At 40.9% G+C, this 17,539-nt stretch overlaps 1 protein-coding gene across 1 annotated transcript; it reads right to left on the bottom strand.

Moving 5' to 3' along the window:
• Positions 1-251: 251 nt before the first annotated feature.
• Positions 252-16,484, bottom strand: LOC137294219 (uncharacterized). Its single transcript, XM_067825252.1, has 12 exons — positions 16,370-16,484; positions 13,757-14,074; positions 12,604-12,939; positions 11,762-12,085; positions 11,126-11,389; positions 10,535-10,798; positions 9,855-10,139; positions 9,244-9,558; positions 8,614-8,724; positions 8,068-8,083; positions 485-654; positions 252-322 (listed from the first exon to the last, which is right to left on the bottom strand). Exons 1-12 carry the CDS (start codon positions 16,446-16,448, stop codon positions 252-254), a joined length of 2,553 nt encoding a protein of 850 aa, XP_067681353.1. The 5' UTR covers positions 16,449-16,484.
• Positions 16,485-17,539: the final 1,055 nt, after the last annotated feature.

Below are 17,539 nucleotides of genomic sequence, written 5' to 3'. Positions count from 1 at the left end.
TACTAGGTGATCGATGGTACTTCTGTCTTTGTGGAAACCACATTGAATATCCGTTAGAATATTATTACTTTCTAAATACCAAACGAGACGATTATTAATCATACAGACCATGGTCTTGCAAACACAGCTGGTAAGCGAAATAGGTCGAAATAAGGATCAGTATGGTTTCATGAACGAGGAAGTGGTAACAGAATTTATCAATCAGAAGCGCGAACAATAATGAATGCGGAATTCGGGACGAAATGCAGGATCTAGAATAACAATAATTCATCTCCTTCACGGGATGCGATGAAATTCGACTGTGATGTCTCGCTGTTGGGATCTGAAACAAAACACATTTATTTAATCTGATGATGGATCTGCATGAATGCCACACAGCTGTGTCATAAAAAAATCGAACCCGGCTCCTCAGCGTGACGAGCGAACGGTTTAACACTAGGTTACCTCAACAAATAAGAATTCCCCAACAAATAAGGACACCTACCGTTTCCGTTGTACATCCTGTGTAGGAAGAAAGACATCCTCTTTGCGTCGCTGCCTATATCAGGAGGTAACCGTGCCTTCATGTTGTCATTGTTGTGTAAATCCCGACAAGCAATAGTGACGATAGATCCAGGTTCTCGTATTACATCAGGCAACCCAATAACATTAAATCTGAAAACATAACGTGATTAGATATAATAGAAACAAGAATAAAGATGACCAAGACAGTGTGACAGTAACACGATGGGGGAAAATATTGGCTTTAGTGGGTGGGTGGGTGAGTGAGTGAGTGAAAGGTAACGTCACCGTTGCCCTGTTTCAGTGATATAGTGACGAGAAATGCTGCACATACCCAAGCAATATAAGTAATTAAAGAACCAGTCATCGACGGACTGGAAAATAACTAGAGTATCACAAGAAGAGTTAAAACTAGCTAACGTGGTGTGTATTTTACAGCAGAAAACTATTTTAGACAACACAATGTGAAAATTGGCTATTGATCACCAACAACTGAAGTATTGGGTTCAGGACCGTGACAGAGCTTCCCATCAAAAACAACACACTATTATAGTAATGGTGCCGTGTGATGGCATTTACAGACTTATGTCTATAGAAACATCATATTTTAGTTTGCGTGCTTGTTTATCAGCCCAACATGTTAACGACACACATTGTCTTTTTCTTTAAGTTCAAATGCATTATTTATTCGAACCTCCCGCCATACAAAATGTAGTTGTAACATGTTTCTTCCTACTGTATCAGTTATTCATGAAACCAAAATGTAACTCCTAACAAGTGATTCCATCCACACCTCAGACTCTGCTTGTCGTAAGAGGCGACTAACGGGATCGGGTGGTCAGACTCGCTGACTTGGTTGACACATGTCATCGGTTCCCAGGCACTCGTGAACGGCCACCTCCACCTCCCCGTGTGGACCCGAGTCAACAAGGTCCATAGCACCCCATGGCTGGTCGCAAGGAGCGACCGTATTGGGCAACCTGTTTGCCGTGGGTTGCGTCCCGTGTCGGTGGAGGACGGTAGTCTGGTGGTTGAGGGCAGTAGGAGCCTGAACCGTGTTCCTGTTACTCAATACACCACTTCGGCCCTTACTTCACCTAGACGGGTAGTAAAATCGGCCCGATTCTATCAATCGGCTGGTCACGCCAAGCCCTGTGTATGGACTTGTATGTCATTAAACAAATTTAATTTGAAAAAGGTTTACTTTTGGACTTGGCACATTTGTTTATATCAAATGTTAACGATTTGTCAGTATGATGTTTTGAACTTTGCCTAGAGTCTTATGCCCAGAGGGCGGTGGCTCATGGGCCAATCTGGTGGAGGTGTTATTTATAACTTTTCTGCTGGAGTACATCATCCGAGTATCCTTGGTGCTGCAAGTTGGAGACCCACTTGTTTTTAGCATTGTCCTTGTGATACTCCGGGTGGGTGGGGAGCTCGGATGATGAACCTTGAAACACTAGCCATGGCTTACGAAACCCCTATCACCAAGAAAAAACGTCCTCTTGAGACAGATCATGATAATAATGAACTAAAACCATCCACATCTATCGACTATTCGCCACGTTTTATAGTACTTGAGACCGTTGACAAGACAACCTTGAAGTTGAACAATACAAGTTGAAGGAATACAAGGCATAGCAGGAGATGTTAATAACGTTAGACGTTTGCGTTCAGGTTCTCTTCTTATCGAGTGCAGCAAGAGACAACAGGCAACTAACCTCCTGTCAACTAAATCTTTTGTCGGCGTTCCCGTATCAGTATAACGCTTAACACCAGCAAAGGCATAGTGAGAGACCGAGACCGCCTTTTTGCTGATATGCTGGACATTGATATTGCCTCTGAAATGAAGGAACAAGGTGTGTTGTATGTAAAACGTTTCACTACCCGGAAACACAATGAGATGCAACAAACAAACACCTATTTGTTTTCATTCTCTACTCCGATGGCCCCATCAGTCATCAAATATCACGCCTCATCAAGACCAAAGCCAGCATCGATGTCACCTTCTCCAGTGGCAAGACCTTCAAGACCTACCTAAAAGCCAACGGTAAAGGACCCAGCTGTGAACACCCTAACCCGAGAGGATGCATCTACCAGATCCCTTGCAACTGTGGCGACCTATACATTGGAGAAACGCTGAGACCAATCAACACCAGAATGAAGGAACACCAGACCTCTCTTAGCAAACTCGACCAGAAATCGGCCATCTCTGAACACATTCTCAAGAACCCTGGACATTCAATCCGATGGGAGGACACTAGGATACTATCTACCAACAACAACAACTGGCGCCAAAGGAAACTGCAAGAAGCCATCGAGATCCGGAGACAGAAACCAGCAATCAACCGTGACCAAGGAGTGTACCTACCAAGTGCCTGGGACTTATTGATAAATTAATCTCATCTATCTGTGTACATTCTATCTATGTAATGCATGTATAGCCAATCTACTTGTGTACATCCTTATCTACTTGTGTTTGCACATCATCAACCCCCATGTAAACATGCCCATCAACTCTCATGCAGTCATGTACAACATCCTTAACCACCAATCAAGCGTTATGTAAACATCACCCACCATTGGCTTCCATCCTTTTCCCCTATCATGTACATCGTCCTTACCCCCTACCTGTGTTATGTAAACATATCCCATCATCTGTAATGTATTACCATTGGCTTCTATTATTGTTATCATAACTGTCGGGTTCCAACCAGCGCTTGTTTATACTGGCTTCCAGCTTTCGTTAAGTCATTCCACTTGTTACTTTGTTATTGTTTTACCTGTACATATAAATATAGCCCTGTACCCCATTCTCAATCACCTGATGAAGGAGTAAGCATTAACTCCGAAACGTTGTGTTCTCATATAAAGAAGTTGATATCCATAAAATCTTCATTCTTAAAGTGGCAGAGCCCCAAAAGGGTCTGAAAATAAGATTAAAATTTACAACAAATATGGATCACTTGAGGACAATCCGAAAATGTCCATTCTAGGGCAGACAGCTTGTCGCCCACCAAACAAGTGCGGGGTAGGTCCCCAATAAACTTCCCGAAAAGATAGTTTACTCCCACAATATCTTACAGTGGAATTGCACAGGACTAAGGCATAATTATAATGAGTTACAGTTACTGGTCCAGGATTGTACGCCGTCATCAATCTGTCTGCAGGAGACTTATTTAAAGCAGACAGATCTTTTTGAGCTACGTCATTTCAGTTCTTATCATTGTTTCTCACCTTCGGGTGACAGAGCCACTGGAGGATCTTCAATCCTAGTCAAACAGACTGTTATCCATAGCCCAATTACACTCACTACTAATCTTCAAGCAGTTGCCGTCCGACTCACTTTACATGTGAAGCTCACATTATGCTCTTTGTATGTCTCACCGTCTACAGCTCTTCAGAGGACTGACCTTCAAACCCCATACTATCAACACCCAAAACCGTGTATTATTATGGGAGACTTGAATGGCCACAACCCACACTGGGGTGGTACAGCTTCTAATACTAAAGGTAAAGTATTGGAACAGTTCTGTTCAGATAACGAGTTATGCTTACATAATGACGGTTCTAAAACATATTTACATCCTGGCTCGGGAACGTATGCAGCTCTTGATCTATCAGTTACAGACCCTGTACTATTGGGTGAATTTGAATGGTCAGTCCATGATGACCTTTGTGGGAGTGACCATTTTCCAACGGTTTTAACACCTGTAAAAAATCTTATACTACCCCATCTTCGAGATGGAACTTTAAAAAAGCTAACTGGAACTAATATCGAACTTTTTGTTCTAAAAGACATAAACCTGAACTTTTTACAGATGTTCCTGATGCCATAAAGAATTTCTCTGATGAACTCAATAATATAGCTGACGAGTGTATCTTAAATCTTCTGCAGTTCCACATATACGAAAATCATGGTTTACCGATGAGTGCAAACAGGCTAGGAAGGCAAGGAAGAAAGTTGAACGATATTTCCGTCACAATCCCACGGTCCATGATTTTAAACGCTAAGGCACGGCGTACGTTCAAACACAGTAACCGCCAATCTTGGTTATGTGTCAAAAATAAACTCCCGAACACCGATATCAAAGGTATGGAATATGATCCAGAAAATAGAAGGTAAGGGCTCTCAAACGAGCATCAAACATCTCAAAGCCGGGGACGAATTATTAACTATTAAATCTGATATTGCAAATAAACTTGGAGAAACTTTAGCCAAACACTCTTCCTCGTCGAAGTATGTACCTCAATTCCAAAAATACATAAAAAAACAACAGGAAACGAAAACTATTAATTTTAATTCAGATAATGGGGAAGACTACAATGAAATGTTTTCTATTCATGAGCTTCATACTGCTCTGGAACAAGCTCATGACACTGCTACAGGAGCTGATAGTATACATTATCAGCTCCTGAAACACTTACCAGTATCGTGTTTAGAGACTCCCTTAAACATTTTTGATGATATTTGGACCTCTGGAAACTTTCCTCCCTCATGGCGTAATGCTATCGTTGTCCCTATCCCTAAACCAGGACGCGATCATACCGATCCTTCGAACTATCGACCTATTTCCCTTATCAGCTGCGTTTGCAAAACCATGAAGCGCATGATCAATGATCAATAATCGACTTGTTTGGTACTTGGAAACTAATAACTTAATTCCAGATATTCAACGTGGTTTCCGTAAAAACAGAAGCACAGTCGATCACTTAGTGCGTTTAGAATCATTTGTTAAAAACTCTCTAATTAATAAACAACATGCAGTGTCTATCTTTTCTGATCTAGAAAAAGCACATGACACAACCTGGAAATATGGCATCTTAAAAGATTTACATGACATCGGCTTGCGAGGTCGTTTACCTCAATTTATATCCAACTTTTTAAATGGCAGACAGTTTCAAGTCCGGGTGGGTTCAACCTTGTCTGATCATTACAATCAGCATCAGGGTGTCCCACAGGGCAGCATTTTGTCAGTCACCTTTTTTAGCATCACGATTAACAGTTTATCAAAGGTTTTAACCGATTCAGTTGGTGGATAATTATTTATATATGATTTTAATATTTCTTGTCGTGGGAGAAACATGCATATTATTGAACGACAACTGCAGTTATGTTTAAACAAAATAGATAAATGGTGTCTTGAAAACGGTTTTAAATTTTCTGAGTAAAAAACTAATTGCATACATTTTTGCCGTAAATATAAATCACATAAGGACCCAGAACTGTTTTAAATGGCACTGCCATCCAAGTTGTCAAGGAGGCCAAGTTCTTAGGTCTTATTTTCGACTCACATTTAACTTTTCTTCCACATATCAAATACTTAAAAACTAAATGCCTGAAGGCACTTAATTTATTGAAAGTCATGTCTAATTCAAAGTGGGGACGTGTTCAAGAAACCCTTCTACACCTATATAGATCACTTGTCCGTTCGAAGCTTGACTATGACTCCGTCGTATATGGTGGAGCCTGCAAAAGCAACTTAAAGCTATTGGATTCTGTCCATCATCAAGGTCTAAGACTTTGTCTTGGCTCCTTTCGAACTTCAGCTGTTGACAGCCTGTATGTCGAGGCTGATGAACCATCTCTTGAGCAGCGACGCAGAAAATTAGTTTTACAGTATGTAACAAAATTGTACTCCAATGAGACAAAACCCTGCATATAACTGTGTTTTCAATCCTCTGTATGAGGAGTTATACAATAGGAAATCATCTCTTGTTCCCCCTCTTGGTTTAAAAATAAAACCATTTATTTCTGCTGCCAGCATTGAGCTGGATAATATAATACAGCCCCTTCCCGTCTTCTTTCTTCTCCTCCTTGGCAATTGGTTAGACCCCAAGTGGACCTAACACTGACCACATTTAAAAAATCAGAAACAAATGAATTACAATATAAACAAGAATATAATCAATTAAAACATAAATATAGCAATTATAAACCCTTATTTACAGATAGGTCCAAGGACGGTGGCGCAGTGGCTTGTGCCACTGTCATTGGATCCAGAACAATATCTTCTAGATTACCGGATAATAGCTCTATTTTCACTGATGAAGCAAACGCCATATTAGCAGCTCTTAAATATATTGAAAAACACCCTAAACATACGCAGTACATAATCTATTCAGACTCTCTTTCCTGCCTTCAGGCTATTAAAATATTTCTTGCAAACATCCACTTTTAATTGACGTTATTGAATTGTATAATAATCTTGCTACTGGCCAATACGACATCGTCTTCTTTTGGTTACCCAGTCACGCAGGCATTTCTGGTAACGCAAGGGCCGATCTTGTTGCCAAGGCAGCACTCAACAAATCTGTGACACCACTTCTTATTCTATACACTGATTACAAAGCTAGCATTAGAACTTACATCCGTGATCTGATGCAGAAGCAGATGCACCCAAGTTGGTATAAATAAATTACATGAAATGTAACCGTATACTGGTTTCACCTACTTGGACTGTCAGTCCAGAATTGAAGAGGTTATTTTACGACGATGTTGTATGGCCATACAAGATATACTCATGCATACCTATTGAAAGGTGATGATCCTCCGTTTTGTATCCCTTGTGATGAGAGAGTCAAGCCTATCCTGCTTGACTGTGTTGAATTCTCCATCACAAGGGATAAATATTTTAATGTCAAAACTATCAAGGATCTTTTTACAACCGTTAGTTTTAATCATTGTTTTTTTTTAAAAGGAAATCGATTTCACGGTTGAATTTTGAGCACTATGGTTCCGTAAATAGATATATTTTAATAACTGGTAGTTTGAATTACTAATTAGAATTGTTAGTGGCTGTACCCTCAAAGGGGGTTGAAATACTGTAAAACTATTGTCCTCTTGAGAGGGTACGCTAGTCCACAAACATTCAAAGTAAATTCTAAATTTCCAGGTTTTTTATTCGTAGAATAAGTGTCTTTTATTTTATGGCTAGATTTCCCAAACTGCTGACGGCTGAGGGGATGCTGTAAATCCAACTAGGGTCCATGCAGGTAGCAGAAGTACTGTAAGTCCCCATGTTCCCTAGTTTGGTGATCTACCTTCAGTTGTTGGCAACCTATAGCCTGATGGTATATTGTATTGTCCGAATAGTGATATTAGTTTTAACTTTCCACGCTAGTTTTAATCTCATTTGTGATATTCTAGTTGTTTTACTGTCCTTTGCTGACAGGTTTTTATACTATACATATATTTCATTTCAGTATTAAATGATCTCGTCACGATATGGCTGAGACATTGCCGATGTGACGTTAAATATTAACTCACTCACTCACTCACTCACTCACTCATCGGTTCCCAACTGCGCAGACCACTGGACTGTCTGGTCCACACTCAATTATTGACAGACCGTCGCCATATATGCGGCGGAAAACTAAACTCGCTCACTCATCCACACCTCACCACCTCCACGTTTAAGATTACCAGCCTTTAACATCGTGATTTGACAGCGTTATAATGCGCGAGCAAACATGAGACAGGCGTAAACAGCAGCTACTGGTGAGAGCTGGATGACAGACTGGGAAGGGGATGACTGACCAACTATGCCAAGTTCAAAAGCTTACCTGCGTTTCCTTGATTCTGGAACATAAGCGACAATGAACGTTACGTGCTAAGTGATAGGATTGCGTCTACAAACCAATATAAACACGATGGAGTTTCCTTTCCTCACGTTATCGGAACATACGTCCTCAAACAGTCTTGAATCCCCCCTCAAAAAGGAAAAAAAAAGAAACAGAAAAAAGAAGAAAACACAACCCCCACTCCTACCCCAAACCAAAAGTAACTAAAGGCAAACAGACAGACTATCAAACAAGAAAATAAATAAAAACAAAAACAGAGTGCACACACACACACACACACACACACACACACACACACACACACACACACACACACACACACACACACACACACACACACACACACACACACACACACACACACACACACACACACACACACAAACAAACAAACACACACACACACAAACACACACACACACACACACGGACATATATATATAAGTCTCGCTCGTATAGCAGGATTCAGATAAGGTCAACTAAGGTAACTAGTCTACACTAGATAGATAGTGACTGAAGTTACTTTACCCCTCATCTTTCCACCTGTCAGTTTCCGGATTGTTAGGAAGACAATAGAGATGATTGTCACACCCACAAACAAAACAGATGCAGCGGCGATGACAACAACCTTTTCTCCCTCTGCAAGACAAGCAACGACATCAACTGAGTATGGGCTACTGCCAAATGTAGTGCAAAACCAGTGATACCATCATATGACGATTCACACACACACACACACACACACACACACACACACACACGCGCGCGCAGAGAGAGAGACACACACTGACACACACAGACACACATGCACACACACAGAGAAACATGAAAAACCAATAAAAAAGCAAACCAAATCAAACAAAAGTCACAAACCAGAAAAAAAACCAAATACAAATGATACAGATCAAAAGGTGAAAAAAGAAAAAAAAGAAAAAGAAAAACAAAAACAAAACACACACACAAAACAAAAATTTAGTAAGAAGTGGCCGAAAATGTCAAACAGAAATATAGCGGCGGACATTATGTGACTGAAAATCACTGATATACCCGTGTGTTGAGTCAAATGCACAATACAATGTATATGCACATTGCATCGTGTATATATCCCTGTCCTTACACATTGTCCGTGCCAAACATCACCATGCCAAATATATTCACCGGAAAAGCTCAGTTCCACGTCGACGTCTAGAGCCCCTTCCCCATTGTCGAAAAAGATGTTATAAGTTCCTTCATCACTGTCTTCCACATTGTGTATGGTGAATGTAACCATGAACCAGTTGTCCTCGATATATGATGTTGAGAGTTGGTACTTCCCGGTATTTGAGATGTGGATGTCAGTCAGTCCGCCTGGAGAGAAAGACAGTGTTGTTCTGCTTGGTTCTGGATACCCGCTAAGATAAAATGTTGCCACAGCATCATCATCAGCATATATCCTCAACGTGATGTGTTCTGTATTCTGGCTCTGCAGTCTCGCTGAAACAACATGTTTGGGGTTGGTGGTAGATTGGGCAGGTGTAGGCTACATGCATTAGCATTGCCTAGCACTCAAACGATGACAATACTGAAAAGAACATACGCTTTCGTCAGAGAGAAGGATAAGGCGTTTCTAATTCATCATAATCGTTCATAGTAAGTTATCTACCTTCCTGTTCTGACAGTTCGCTTTAATAGATTCTAAAGGTACGTGTCTGTTTTCATAGGTGTGAATCTTCCAGAATAGCATGACTGACTATGACTGGATGCTCCTTCACACACAATGAGGTTCTTACACTTCAAGAAGCCAGGAGATGTCGATCCATCGTCATGCCCAACTATATTGGACGCTGAACACACGTATTCTCCCAGACTGGGATTTCCGATGTTAAAGGCAACTGTCTTAGAAGCGTACATCGTGGTGCTGCCCAGTGCTGTGTTTCCTTCCGCAGACCTCCTGATGAGAGACACAAGCAAAGGCGGCGTGCCGTCGACCTCACATGTGAAAGTGACCACGTCATCGGGCTTCAGGTCAGTACTAGACGTGACATTATGGGCCAGCTTCTTAATTGTTGGTTCATCTACAATACAGGTACAGAATCACAGTTTACCTTGTAAAACCATTCACTAACAGATACGGTTCGGGTTCCCCTAAAAGATTAGAGAGTGTCTGATGAAGTAGGATATTTCTGTTCAAATAACGTTTATTCATATGTGGTCAAGATAACTATTAATGCCAAGTAAATGACATCAGCAGGTTTGCAAAGGGGTGCTGCTAAATTGCTGAAGAGTCTTGTTTGAACCGCCACATGTGTCTTCACCGTGATATTGTGTGCATGTTATTAAATAGAGAGTTAAACTACACTCATTCACTCGCTCTTAAATAGAAAACGCTTGAGTAAACAATAGTTCTAAAACACAGGGAAGCTAACTGTTCGGAATACAATTCCATCGACATCTTAGTACAGGTACTTACACAGAACATGGGCATCGCTCCAGTCTGAACGAAGGCCTTGTTCTTCAGCCTGACATCTGTATTGGTCACCCTTGTATGCAGTGCTGATATTGAGAGTAGCACCTGCAGTCATCTCTCCACCCTCCAGGGTACTGCCGTCTCTCTGCCATCTGTAGACGAGCTCCTCACTCTCAGCATCTTGAAACATCCTTGACGCAGAGGCACATGTCAAGATCACTTGCAGGTGAGACCCTGCACTAGATATTGTTGGAACGTGGGGCTTTCCTGAAAGGAGAGGTGTTTTTCATGGCTTTTAAGAAAATGATCTAGTGGTATCATTGATGAACATGTCACAACCGTGATCACAACATATTATAAATCATTATTGAATTATATTTAAACAATCTCATTCAGGTTTACAACATCACGTGGCAGTTTGGATGTCTGTAATAATCCCCCCTTGAAACTCAGTTATTCCAAAACCCAATCGTCTGTGTACTTTTACAGAAATGGTGTATCGTCATTCTTGTTCCATGAAACCACTGGCAAAACAGTTTCGGTAAAGTGAGAGCAAAATGATTATGAAGCGCTCATGACAGGCAATATTCTTACTGAGAACAAACGGATCACTCCATTGTGACATAAGTCCCTGCTCTGTTGCCTGACATGAGTAATGGTCGCCATCCCTGGGACTGATGCGGAAGGTGGGTTCTGATCTTTGAAACACCTTGAGGCCTATCTCGCTGGTGTTCCTTCTCCAGTTGTAGGACAACATTTCCGGGTTATTATATGGAAGTGACCGGGAAACAGAGACACACGATAACGTCATGCCTTTTCTCTCATGGACATGTGAAATTGTCGGCTCGCTGGGTTTACCTGTGAGTATAAGGATCACTTCATATTTCCATCATGAGTTGTCCGTGAAAATACACCACAATACATCGCTCATTTATAGGACAACAAATGTCACTGCTGTTTCAAAATATGAACGTGTCCCTTTCTATATGATCCCATAATTTGATATTTGTTTGAGAAAACGTTTGTCAAGGGGAAAAAGGACCTAATGGGATAAAAAGAAACATTAAAACATCGCGTAGAAAATGACATTAATAGAATTTGTCTGAGAAAATTGCACACTATGGTAGGAATTTGCTCGAAATGAAAAATGGTACTTGGGATGGTGACATCAGGCAAATGAAGGACTTGGGGACACATGTAATCCTCTACTGACACATGTGAGGAACTCACGTAAGACATGCACGAAGTTGTCCCATTCAGAGAGAGTTCCATTATCCCGAGTTTCACAAGAGTAACGCCCAGCATCACATCCCATGACACTGTGGACTATCAACTGCACGGCTGCGTAATCATCAGCGGTGAGGACTCCGGCGACCTTCACCCTGGATCTGTAGGGGGAGGTGATGACGATGTTGGCAGAGTCGACCTCCAGTATAGCTGCACCGCTCGGGGACGTCACGACGAATGGACTCCTGAACTGCGGCAGCGTCCACGTCAACGTGGCCTTGTCCCCCTCGTTCAGCACCACGTGGTTGGTGTAGACATCTGGCCAGGCTGTATGGAATACAGTAGAGAAGGAAGAAATCATCAACAGCAATACTAAGGAAACGTATTGTCCTAGACAAAATTTAGTGGCAAAGGTATAAAACGGAACATCAAGTCAAGTCAGAACAAATAATATACATAACCATTCATAGTCAAACACAAGGAATGTTGGAAGATGTTTGTTAAAACGTCCAGATTATGTTAACGAGACTACTTCAGAATTTGCCCACTGTAACACGGACCGGTCTGCTCGGAGTCATTTTGTGCAAACATGTCTGGATCACTTCACAAATATGAAGCCCTTCCTCACCACCTCATCATCATCTTGCTACAACACGAATGTAGGCAGCATGGCGTGATGGCAGTGCTGTGGTACATATTACCGAAACATGTTTCAAAAGCGGTTATCAATCAAGTAATCGAAAATAAGGAATAGTCATGCATACATCTGGAAACTACGTAACTTTACCCGATCTTTAATGCAATATTAGGATTCATGAACCTCATGTGCGTAACTTATTACTTACAGTCCATGTTCATGGCAAACTCTTCACTCTGGCCCGTTAGGTGTCCCTGGCCATATCGAGCCTGGCACGTGAATCTGTCCCCCGTGTTCACAACAGAGGTGATGGTGAGTGTGCTGGTAACCACCCTCAGCTGACTGCCGGACTCTCCATGCCGCACTGATGTGTGGACCTGCATGTCGCTGTCAAACTTTGCCCCATTCCTCCTCCAGATGAAGGAGGTGTCCCCGGGATATTCTGACGTTGCATTGGTGACGAAGATGCATGACAACTTGACACTGCCGTTGTTTTGAAACAGATCATACGTATCTGTAGTCCCAACATAAGGGTCTCGGGCATCTGTGAAATATTAAATAAGTAAGTTTAGTTTTACGCCACAGTCAGCAATATTCGAGCATTGGTCTGCAAATAATCGAGTCTTGACCAGACCATCAAGTGATCAACAGCATGAGCATCTTTATGAGTATTTTGGATACATAGGCATGCTTCTACCTCGTCAGCGAGTCTGACCACCCGATTCCGAGAGACGCCATCTATGAAACATATGTAACATAACTAAAATGTTGGAAACTGATGCATCACCTACGATCAGCTGTTCCAGGTTTGTTTCGTGTTGGTCGGCGTAGAAATGTGCAACCCTCAGTGAGTACTACTGATGGCGATTACTGTGATCATGTGGTTGATGCTACTATTTTACGATGTTGAGATGTATATCGTGCCAGACAAAGGAAAATATTCACATGAAAAATCTCACCCAAAACGGACTGAACCCTACCAAAAGTTAACTATGAAAACTTTCTAAACGTTACTGAAAACATTTATCGAATCGCTGAATGCAAAAGGTCTAAACCGCCACATTAAATATATCACTGTCAAATACCTGTTTCATGTTTCGTGTTAGGCCAAATCAAACATCAGGACATACTTCCTTTTGCTAATCAGTTTACTTCCTAGACATGCCTTGACTAAATGTTTGGGCAACAGTTTGTAGAAGTTTGTGAGTAAAAAATGAAGCATACAAGTTAATAGACAGCTTCTTGTTTAGATCTTGATAACGGCGTAAACCCTTTACGGCGTAAACATCGAAAAGTCACTCTTTACTATAAGGAAGAAGTTGTCATCCTTAAAGTTGATACGTCATGCGTGTATTGCCTACCGATGACTACGAGTCTCAGGCCACACTGATTGATAGAATCTCGCGGTCTCCTCTCTGGTGATCCCCTGAAACACTTGTAGCGTCCAGAGTCTGTCCACTTGACCCCATGAAGTACCACACTGACCAAGCCATTATTTGAGGATATGTTCTGAGTTCTGTCCTTGGTGACATCCTCGACTACCTTGACCCCGCCAGACTTGGAGATATAAAATATATCTTTCTTCCACTCTGTGTTCCTGACTGTATACTGCTGCTGTCGTGCTGGGCGTTTCCAGGATAATATCACCGTTCCCCCAAGACGAGCTGTAATCACAGCCGCTGAAACCAATAAACAGTTGTTTCCGAACAGGTGCACAATAGTTTCCAAGTTTAGCTAGCTATGCTTGAAAGTTACTATCCCACAAATAGCTTCCAATTACAGTGATCTTTACTGATAATTGCTTGTTCTCGTCTTGTTCTATGACTGAAATATTGCCGATGTGACGATAAATATGAATTCACTCACTCACTTACTATCAAAACATAATATCCATCCCGAAGCTTGAATGTAGAAACTTACCAAAAGATTACAATCAGATAAAATACCATCAAAAACAAGTATATATTTTAAGTGACCCCGTGAAAATTCACTAGCCCGTCGGGCTAGTTACTCTAGAGATCTATTGGTCTGGCAGGATGTTTACTAGACTACCGGACAAGTGGCTATTTCTCACACTGTTGCGAAATCGTGTATATCAGTGCTTTGGAAAGTAAAGACGTGTTTACATGGCTCTATTCTCACACTAATTTGTGAACTTTACATCACCTGTATATCGTATCACATCACAGATCTCGACCCGTGAAGATCTAATATAGAAATGATCTTCAGAAACCCGTTGTTGTCATAAGAGGATCGGGAGATCAAACAGGTTGATTTGGTTAACACCAGCCATAGTAATCTAATTCTGATATCTGTGTTCATAATGTAATTCACTGGATTGTCGTATCGTAACTGGACTATATGCGGGATACGACTGGACCATATGCGGGATACGACTGGACCATATGCGGGATACGACTGGACCATATGCGGATCGCTGCCATATACTTTGGACACAGCTCAGTGCCGTGTTGTTTCGATGGCATTTTCAGTTCAGCTGCTATACCTCATGTATCCGATAAAAAGTATAGAAGATCATGCTAATTTAGATATTCGAAAGTGCAATGAGTGAATGATATGGCCTAACGCCACACTTAGCAATATTCCAGTGTCTATATCTATTTAAGTAGTGGATTTCGAAACAAAAGTATAAACACCTGGAAGATGTCACAGTGACGTGAATATTACCATCACTGTCTGTATTGTTCTAACTGTCCTTGCATTATATAACCTGCTGCCAATCTTATTTGTACTGCCATGGTGTCGTTTGTGGGGATTTGTATTGATTTAGTTAAACACATTTCTTTTCCAGCTTGTTGGTTTCAATTCAAATGTTAAAAGACACTGATTCCAGGTAAGCTCGATTGTTTTCAAGCAGGAAATCAACACATAAGACACTAAGTATAAGTGTAAGCATCATGTTTCAATGCATTAATAAAAGGGAGAGCATATTCATGTATTCCCAGACAGTGTTATCAACGATTTGTCTGTAATGTTTCTTCCTATCAGGTACAGTTTCTCGTATGTCTGTTTCAAACGGGATGTGACAAATAGTCAATAAGTAGTCCTTCCGGCAATAAGATGGGATGTAAACTGTGAGAGCCGAGTTAAATTTCCTCTGTCTTAGTCGCGTATCTCTAAAAATGACATCGATTCAGAGTGAGTGAGTGAGTTAATATCGGCAATATCTCCACCATATCGTGACGAGAACATTTAATACTGAAATGAAACACATGTCTGTTATAAAACCTGTCAACGAAGGACAGTAAAACAACTAGAATATCACAGAGTTGAATATAAAACTAGTAACTATGCCTAAAACAATTTATCTATAGAGGACAACACAATTTAAAAATGGGCTATAGATTGCAAATCGATTCAGAACAAGTTCAAAACATATTCCCCCAAAGCATACATCGTTATGAAGTTGTAAATGTTTACAAAAGGCCGAAGATATTGAGTGCAACAATTCTCCGACACAGAGATACTGTGGTAAATGATTGGTCCTTCTCTCTCTCTGCAGTATAAGTGACGGATATCGAGTGACACATCTAAGGAAGGCTCCGTCATGTGCCTCAGGGATGTGTACGTTTCACCTGCTTGTTATCACTTATTCTGTCAATGTAGTGAGCATTGAAAATTCATATTGCGTGAAACCAGGTGAAACCAGAAAACCTGAATCATTATCACAGTTATAATACGTTATTGTCAGTTACAATATTTGTCTGAGCAGCGATGAACTCCTGAACTAACTGAAGCCTAAATCCCCAATATTTTAGTAATTATCCTGTTATGGCAGTTTTTGTAAGATACCTGAACAGTTAGCGGACCTCGAGGTACAACAAGCCGCGTGTTTGTTCAAAGTGACCTCATATATCCTGATGTGTGTGATCATCTTTAACCCTTCTTTGTATCACACACTTTACAAACCATAGACGTTGTTGATTACTGTTACACTCAATGTTTATGCTTACCTTTGGCTACTTGGCAGTCTTGCAGCTCAGAACTAAACAGGACACAGGAAAACAATAGCCCACTGATCAGTTGCCTCATGTTGAGATGTGAGCTTGTATTAATATCAGTAAAATCCAGGTCACCGCAATTTGCACCTGTTTGCTAACAACAAAATATTTCCTTATACGACTAGTGATGGCTGAGTGTTTCGAAACTGGTGCACACACCCATTAAAAACGCCACTGTAAACAGGGTGCTATATTCACCTGTCTGTATAAGACACTACATCAGACACATCATAATATTAGAAATGAAATCAGGAATGGAGAACATAAACATGGCTATCTTAAACACACATAACCATGCACGGTAATCATTCTGGTATAAACACTCAATGCACATTGGCAGGGAGCATTCTAATTTCCAGTGCAACACGAATACACCCCAACAACCTTAATTTTATCACGAATATAACCCATATGTTGGGTGTATTATGCAGCCACCAATGCATCACGGGTACAACCCGATTGTTTTGTTTCCATCAACATATCACTGCATCACTAATACAACCCATTAATGGATTTACAAACAAAACAAAACAAACTATCATTGCATCACTAATACAATCCCCTTCCCTATTTGTTTCAAAGAACTATCATTGCATTACTTATACAACGTGTTATTTGTTTCAAACAAGTATCACTGCATCACTAATATAACCCATTATTTGTTTCATACAAGTATAACTGCATCACTTATAAAACCTATTTTTTTCAAACAAGTATCACTGCATCATTGATATAACGTATTATTTGTTTCAAAGAAGTATCACTGCATCACTAATGCACGTTCTCCAGCATGCCGGCTGTAGCGTAGTTACATGATGGAAAGCGTTGTTGTGTATATTTGCTCATTGTACCGACTGTAATCAACATTTGTACTACAACAGTTGTTCATAACTGTTTAAAAGCACTTGAATCACGTGATATCCTGTTGAACCCAGCCCTGCCGCTCTATACTGGGTAGGGGTAAGTAGGTCGAGGCCACGTGGCTCGGGGCTCACGGGTCGATGTCAAGCTCTCAGCGTGGGGAGTAATGTAGTATTTTGAAGTGAAGTGGGGCAGACATTTTCTGGGTGTAATGATGATGCTGAGGGTTTTGGCAAAGATGATGATGATGATGATGATGAT

The sequence above is a fragment of the Haliotis asinina genome, chromosome 1 (assembly GCF_037392515.1).
Source record: "Haliotis asinina isolate JCU_RB_2024 chromosome 1, JCU_Hal_asi_v2, whole genome shotgun sequence".
Taxonomy (NCBI): Eukaryota; Metazoa; Mollusca; class Gastropoda; order Lepetellida; family Haliotidae; genus Haliotis; species Haliotis asinina.
The sequence above is the reverse complement of the archived record's forward strand: the minus strand, read 5'-3'. Positions and strand labels throughout refer to the sequence as shown.